The sequence below is a fragment of the Cnephaeus nilssonii genome (assembly GCF_951640355.1).
Source record: "Cnephaeus nilssonii genome assembly, chromosome: 5".
Taxonomy (NCBI): domain Eukaryota; kingdom Metazoa; phylum Chordata; class Mammalia; order Chiroptera; family Vespertilionidae; genus Cnephaeus; species Cnephaeus nilssonii.
In genome coordinates this window covers 45,269,255-45,276,219 of record NC_137076.1, presented here as the reverse complement: position 1 = coordinate 45,276,219, position 6,965 = coordinate 45,269,255, and the positions used below count along the sequence as shown (strand labels likewise).

At 40.8% G+C, this 6,965-nt stretch overlaps 1 protein-coding gene across 1 annotated transcript in view; it reads left to right on the top strand.

Moving 5' to 3' along the window:
• Window positions 1-2,947: 2,947 nt before the first annotated feature.
• SPMIP2 (sperm microtubule inner protein 2) overlaps window positions 2,948-6,965 on the top strand; it is a gene marked incomplete at both ends in the record, with an annotated part of 67,506 nt that continues 63,488 nt past the window's right edge. The window contains one exon of the mRNA XM_079770247.1: window positions 2,948-3,008. Within this exon, the coding sequence (XP_079626373.1) occupies window positions 2,948-3,008 (61 nt within the window). The remainder of the gene's footprint in view (window positions 3,009-6,965) is intronic.

The following is a 6,965-nucleotide window of genomic DNA, read 5'->3' as shown; positions in this document are numbered from 1 at the left end:
TTTTACTTTCCTCCAGTCTTTTGCCACCAGAATTGCTGACCCTAAGCCTGCAGTGGATTGTAAGATTTGTAACAGTCTTTAAGGCAAAGCGGAAGCCTGCATTTCCCATGATAGATTCATGGGAGGTCCCTAGCCAAAAACCATGATCTCCTCTATTTTCTGCTTTTGTAACTAAAAAATTAATTTTCCTCATTCCGGTTCTTCCTTCCTTTCTCTTTTCAGCATCATGAAAACCTCAAATGACGTACCCACTGGGCAGGTTCCCATCTTCCACTAGGAGATTTCAAACTTGGATGCTGTGGGACATGCCAGTTCCAAGGACACAAATAGGTCATTTTCAGAAAGAAGCTTTCACCTGACCATAGAGACCCCTTGACTATAGTCACCAGAACTAGGTCACCTCAGAAAGAACAGGCAAGCTTCCGAAGCTGCAGAAGGCCCACGTGGAGATAAAGAAGTGGCACGCAGGTCATGACCGAAGGACATGCCAGGAAGGCGTTTTCTACTGAGGAAGATCAGTAGCCAAAGACGGACTCTGGTGAGAAGACGAGTGGCTGGAACGAGAAGCACTCCTGTCTGTGTCGCAAGTCAGTTCTCTGGAAGTTGCGGGGCAGGATGCTTATTTGGGATCTCCATCTGTGAACAGAAAGAGGCTGGAGCAGGATTGGGCAGCGGAAGAAGCTGACCTGTGATGAGGGCTCAGCCAAGCCTCCGCCCACCAGGGAAATAACTGTCCAAGCAGCAGCGGACATGACTGGCTGTTGCAGCCCCACCTCCCTTAGGCCCCTGACACAGGCTGCCCGCTAATAGAGCTTGACCTCAGACAAAAGAGGCAGCTCCCTGCCGCTTAAATAGACCTTGAACTTGCTGACAGCTGGAGGCCGTCTGCTGACAGCATTTCCCACAGCTGAGATACAGCCCTTCCTTGCAGGGGGACCGGTGGTGCATCTCTCTGCCCACTGCACTAGCAAACGTCTCCATAGTTAACACAGGGTTTTATGTTGATTTCTCTCAACAAACAAAAGAGAGCCCCATATACTTAATGCTGGATTTGAAATTACTATTAGAATTTATATTCCATGGATTATCAGGTGATCAGCATTATACACTGAGTGGCCAGATTATTATGATCTCTGAACGCATAATAATATGGCCACTCAGTGTATTTGTATCTCAAACGGGTACCAAAAGTATTCTAGACTTTTGCTGGAGATCAACCACCTATTTGCCCTGAGCTTTCTATCAGCCAGTGCAAAGGGGAAAACTGATCAGGTGCACGATTTATAGCATCTTTGATATCAAATAAATGAGGTACTCAAGAGAAGTACACTGAGTGGCCAGATTATTATGCGTTCATAGATCGTAATAATCTGGCCACTCAGTGTATTTCTGGGCAGGCTGGAATTAGCTGTTCATTCATTAATTTCACAAAAATTTATTAAATATCTATTGCATAGCAGTCTCTGAAAATTAAAGTATGGATAAAAATGCTTTTTCCATAAACTCCTGGAAATTAGATTCTAGTGGGAAGGCAGACAAAATAGACAAAACAAAGTGGCAAGAGTTAGAAAGATAGGTATACACAATATACCATAGAAATTAAAGGGGCGTGAAGGAGAAAAATGCTTAGCTATGCCTGCAGGCATCTTCCTAGAAGAGGAGGTGTGGGCTCTGGCTCGGAGGACAAGAAGTATTTGCATACAAAGTTATAGGAAGAACCAATGGCATGTGTAAAGGCTCAGAAGAATGAAAGAGTTTCCCATATTATGGGGACCATAAATAGATTGCTTATGACCAGGGCACAGATTGTGTTTAAGGAAGTATTAGAATTTAAGATTGGAAAGAAATATATATACAACTAGAGGCCCAGTGCACGAATTCATGCACCAGTGAGGTCCCTCTGCCTGGCCTGCGGGATTGAGCCGAAACCTGTTCTCTGACATCCCCTGAGGGGTCCCAGATTATGAGAGGGTGCAGGCCAGGCCGAGGGAACCAATCAATACACTATTGAGGCCAGGGAGGGACGTGGGAGGTTGGCCAGCCAGGGAGGGACCGTTGGGAGTGCTCCAGGGCATGTCCAGCCGGTCTCGTTCAGTCCTGATCAGCTGGACCCCAGCAGCAAGCTCACCTGCCAGTCAGAGTGTCTTCCCCCTGGTGGTCAGTGCACATCATAGTGACTGGTTGACCAGTCAACTGTCTTCCCCCTGGTGGTCAGTGCACATCATAGTGACTGGTTGACCAGTCAACTGTCTGCCCCCTGGTGGTCAGTGCACATCATAGCAAGTGGTTGAGTGGCCTTAGCATATCATTAGCATATTACACTTTGATTGATTGAATGGCCAACCGGACGACAGGACACTTAGCATATTAGGCTTTTATTATATAGGATAGTTTGGTGAAGACCAAAGGAAGGGGAGGCAGGGGCGGGTGAAGATGGGCAAAGGGGAGAAGTAGGGGGACATCTGCAATAATGTCAACATAAAAAAATTTTTGTCTACTCCAAGTTTTCCAAATGCAGTTAACCATGGTTTGAGGTTTTTGCTTGCTTTTTTTTTTTTTTTTTTTGCAAAAACACCCCTCTGCAGAACATTCTTTGGGCAATGTTGATTGACCCTGCCAGGCCATCTGTGACAAGCCTGTTCTAGATCTAGTATCTGAGCAGGTCTGTTCTGACTTGATATTGATAGATAAGGAAAATACTACATTATTGGATGCAATTCCTGGGAATGCTACCACTGCATCTGTCCGTTCTTAGAGGTTGGAATACTGAACTCTGTTGGAAGGAACACCCTCTCTCTGTCATAAAGAGTCCTTAGCAACCAGTCTGTTGAGGCCATAGACAGGAAGAGTAAAGACCACAGAGTCTTTGAGTCTTGCTGGTGCAGATAAACTGGTCTGAGGAAGCCGAGGAACCAAATCCAGCGGCACAGTTCAGGCCGTGGCCATAATGTCTATTGCGTATCGAGAGCCCATCTCTGCCACAGTGGGAAAACGCATGATTTTTACAGGTAAAGAGATTTTCTGTATGCTTTCACAAGGAGATCTAAACTTTCTTTATCCCTCACCTATGTGATGCTCATATATGATACTCACATAATGGATACAAGAATTGGCCCTGATCAGGTAGCTCAATGGGTTAGAGTGTCATTGATATGCCAAGGTTGTGGGTTTGATTCCCCGTCAGGGCACATATAAGAATCAACCAATAAATGCATAAATAAGTGGAACAACAAACTGATGTTTCTCTCTCTCCTCCCCTCTCTCTCTCATCAACCAATAAATAAAAAAGAATGACATAATCATTCTATATATATTTATTTTGTATGATATTGCTACTCTTATTGTGCACACTCAGCCTGGGCATCAACACCGTGCTTCCATAAATGGATCTGTAGCATCCCAGTTCTCACTATAGCTAAGCTTTCACAAATTTTATACCATAAAGTTTGTTTTGTGTAAGAGGAACTACTTTGATGCTAATAAAAAGTATACCTTGATCAAATTTTAATTATTATTGATTTAAGCTTCACGTACTTTCATAAATTTGACATATCTGCTTGACAAAACTTTGAGCAGGGTGTGCATTTGACCTACTAAAATTGTTGGCTTTCATTTTGTTCCTTTAACTTGTTCAAAATGATTTGGGTGGTGTATGTGTGTAGAATTAGAATAAGATGTAATTAAATAGAATCTACTAGTTGTGCTAAGTCTGTAAGAAAGAAACTAAAATTCACCTTATTTCCTTTATAGGTTTAAATAATGAGCATATTTTATAAGCACATCCCCTTGCTTATGTGTCTACTCCCACTCCAGTCATCAGAAATCTGGCCCCAGCTATTTGCCATTGACTGACTTGTTTACATGTACATGTATACAAGTATCAGAATTGTGAACCTGTACTCCATGACCAGCAAGCAAGCAAACAAACAAAACAAAAAGAACTTTATCAACTGGAGTAATGTGCTTCCTTGCAGTTCCCTTTGCTTAAAATATACAGGTTCTATTCATTTCCAAAGTTACTTAGGTCACCTCCTCTCCCCGCCTCCCCCTCTCCCCACTTTCAGTGAGGCTGTTTAATACAGTTAGATTCTCTTGTCACAGACTGAATTTTTTCCTGGAATCTCCTAAATGAGATTGTGTAGATGTACCACCGTTGTGTGTTTTTTAAAATATATTTTATTGATTTTTTACAGAGAGGAAGGGAGAGGGATAGAGAGTTAGAAACATCGATGAGAGAGAAACATCGATCAGCTGCCTCCTGCACACTCCCTACTGGGGATGTGCCCACAACCAAGGTACATGCCCTTGACCGGAATCGAACCTGGGACCCTTGAGTCCGCAGGCTGACACTCTATCCACTGAGCCAAACCGGTTAGGGCACCACTGTTTTTTAATCCACTCATCTGCTGATGGGCACTTAGGCTATTTCCAAATCTTAGCTATTGTAAATTGTGCTGCTATGAACATAGGGGTGCATATATCCTTTCTGATTGGTGTTTCTAGTTTCTTGGGATATAGTCCTAGAAGTGGGATCACTGGGTCAAATGGGAGTTCATTTTTAATTTTTTGAGGAAACTCCATACTGTTCTCCACAGTGGCTGCACCAGTCTGCATTCCCACCAGCAGTACACGAGGGTTCCTTTTTCTCCGCATCCTTGCCAGCACTTGTCATTTGTTGATGATAGCCATTCTGACAGGTGTGAGATGGTATCTCATTGTTGTTTTGATTTGCATCTCTCAGATGATTAGTGACTTTGAGCAAGTTTTCATATGTCTCTTGGCCTTCTGTATGTCCTCTTTCGAAAAGCATCTATTTAAGTCCTCACCACTGATCTTTTCACTGTCTCTATAGTTTTGCCTGAATGTCGTGGAGGTGGAATCATATACTATGTAGCCTTTTCAGATTGGCTTCTTTCACTTGCCAATATGTATTTAATGTTCCTGCATGTCTTTTTGTGGCTTCATTTCTTTTTATCACTGAATAATGTTTCATTGTCTGGATGTACCACAATTTGTTTATCTATTCACCTATGAAAGGAAGTTTGGATAGCTTGCAGTTTTTAGCAATTCTGAAAAAGAGCTCTATAAACATTTGTGTGCTGACTTTGTGTGGCTGTGTTTTCAAAATCAATCTGGTAAATACCTAGGAATGTGACTCTGGTCCAAATCCACGAGATTTATGGAATAATTAATAGGGGATATTCAACTTAAAAGGCACCATAAGAGATCATCTAATTTAACCCATCATTTTTCGGTTGGGAATGCTGAGGTTCAGAGAGCTAAGTGACTTGCTCAGGATCACACAGCCTTGATCAGAAGGATGTAAGCCTCTGCCTGCCCCCTTTTTATATGATGTATTTATGTGTATTACATCCAGGTATCTGACTAAATAAAAATAAGAATGTATTTACTCAGCCATCCTATATCTACTAGAAAATCTGCTCATGTAAACCAGGAATATTGCAGAATTCTACCTTATAAAGGAATGATCACAATTTCTGTTAGAAATGTATTAGAATTGGAAATACTCTCTAGGACATGGCTGAAAGCAATATGATGAATGAAACTATAAGTGGTAGGAGAAATACTACATAAATGTGTATGTAATTTTGAAAAGCATTGCTCCATTAGTCTGGGTTTCAGACCCATTTATTCATCTCATTTTTTTGCCCCGTGAAACTGCCACACTAATAGTAATGTCTCGAATTCAATTATTTTAAAAATAGAAAATGACTTCACACTGAACTGCCAGTGGTTTCCTTTTTGAAGAAAGAATAAAATATTCCTGACTGCAAATTCAGTGTAAGTCTTACCACTATAATTCACGAAGCAAATAGTTTAGATTTTTAAAAATGAAATTATGACAAAAGCTTACACATTTTAAGGGCACTGAAACATTTGGTTGGCTAATTTGCATTTTATTCTATAATCATAGAATGTGATTTGCCTGAGGGACAGCAGTTCCAAGCCAATCCTTCCCTAAACTGCTGGTCATCTAAGTCGTCGCCAATGGGATTTGCAAGAAAAAATCATTAGTTGCTGCTACCGCTTTGAAAACATCTAAACCAAGAGAACTTCTAAGGACAAGCTTTGTCTCATACTCTAGTTTTTCTGTGTTGTTTTGTGTGTGTGTGTGTGTGTGTGTGTGTGTGTGTGTGTTTAGAATAATAAATGCCTTTATTATATAAACTAAGATGGGAAGAAAGACTTATTTGCCTTTCTGGATTTTGATTTAACTTTCCAAAGTTGATGCCTTATAGATTACATTAATATAGCCTCTTTAAATCAGATCAGGAAGAAATATTCAGTATTAAGCAAAAAAAAAAAATGTTGCTATTGAAACCATGCTTGAAAAAATTAATTCTTTTGTCAAAGATTAGTTGATTGTTTAGTGTGCAACCTTATAGGAAACGGAAGCAAGCATGCAGATCCTATTTCAGGAAACCAAGGTGGTAAACTTAAGACATAATTTTGGCTTTTCCTCTTACCCTTTCTGACCTCAGTTTTCGCATCTGTAACTTGGGGCTAGTAGTACCTATTCCATAAGGTTTGCTATGATGATTTAATGAAATGAAGGTGCCTGCATAGACTACGAATTTAACAACATTTTTTGAACTTTTATTTTTCTTAAATAGTTGTACTAATTTTTTCCTTGAGAAGCTCATTATCTGGAGGAGGGAGGTGCTGGGAGAGAACACAAAAATCACCCTTAAAATTCTATTTTTTCATAATAAACCAACCAAGTACAGTTTATTCCCAAAGTCTGAAGCTTTAAGCAAGCTTTTAAAGGGTACAGAGAGCAATAATATAAGATGATCTAAACGAGTAGTTTTGAAACTGCAATATGCATATTAATCACCTGGGGAATCTTGTTAAAATGCAGATGCTGGTTCCGCTGGTCTGGACTTGGGAGCCTGGGAATCTGCAATTCTACCACGCTGTGGTCCAGGGACCACACGTTGAGT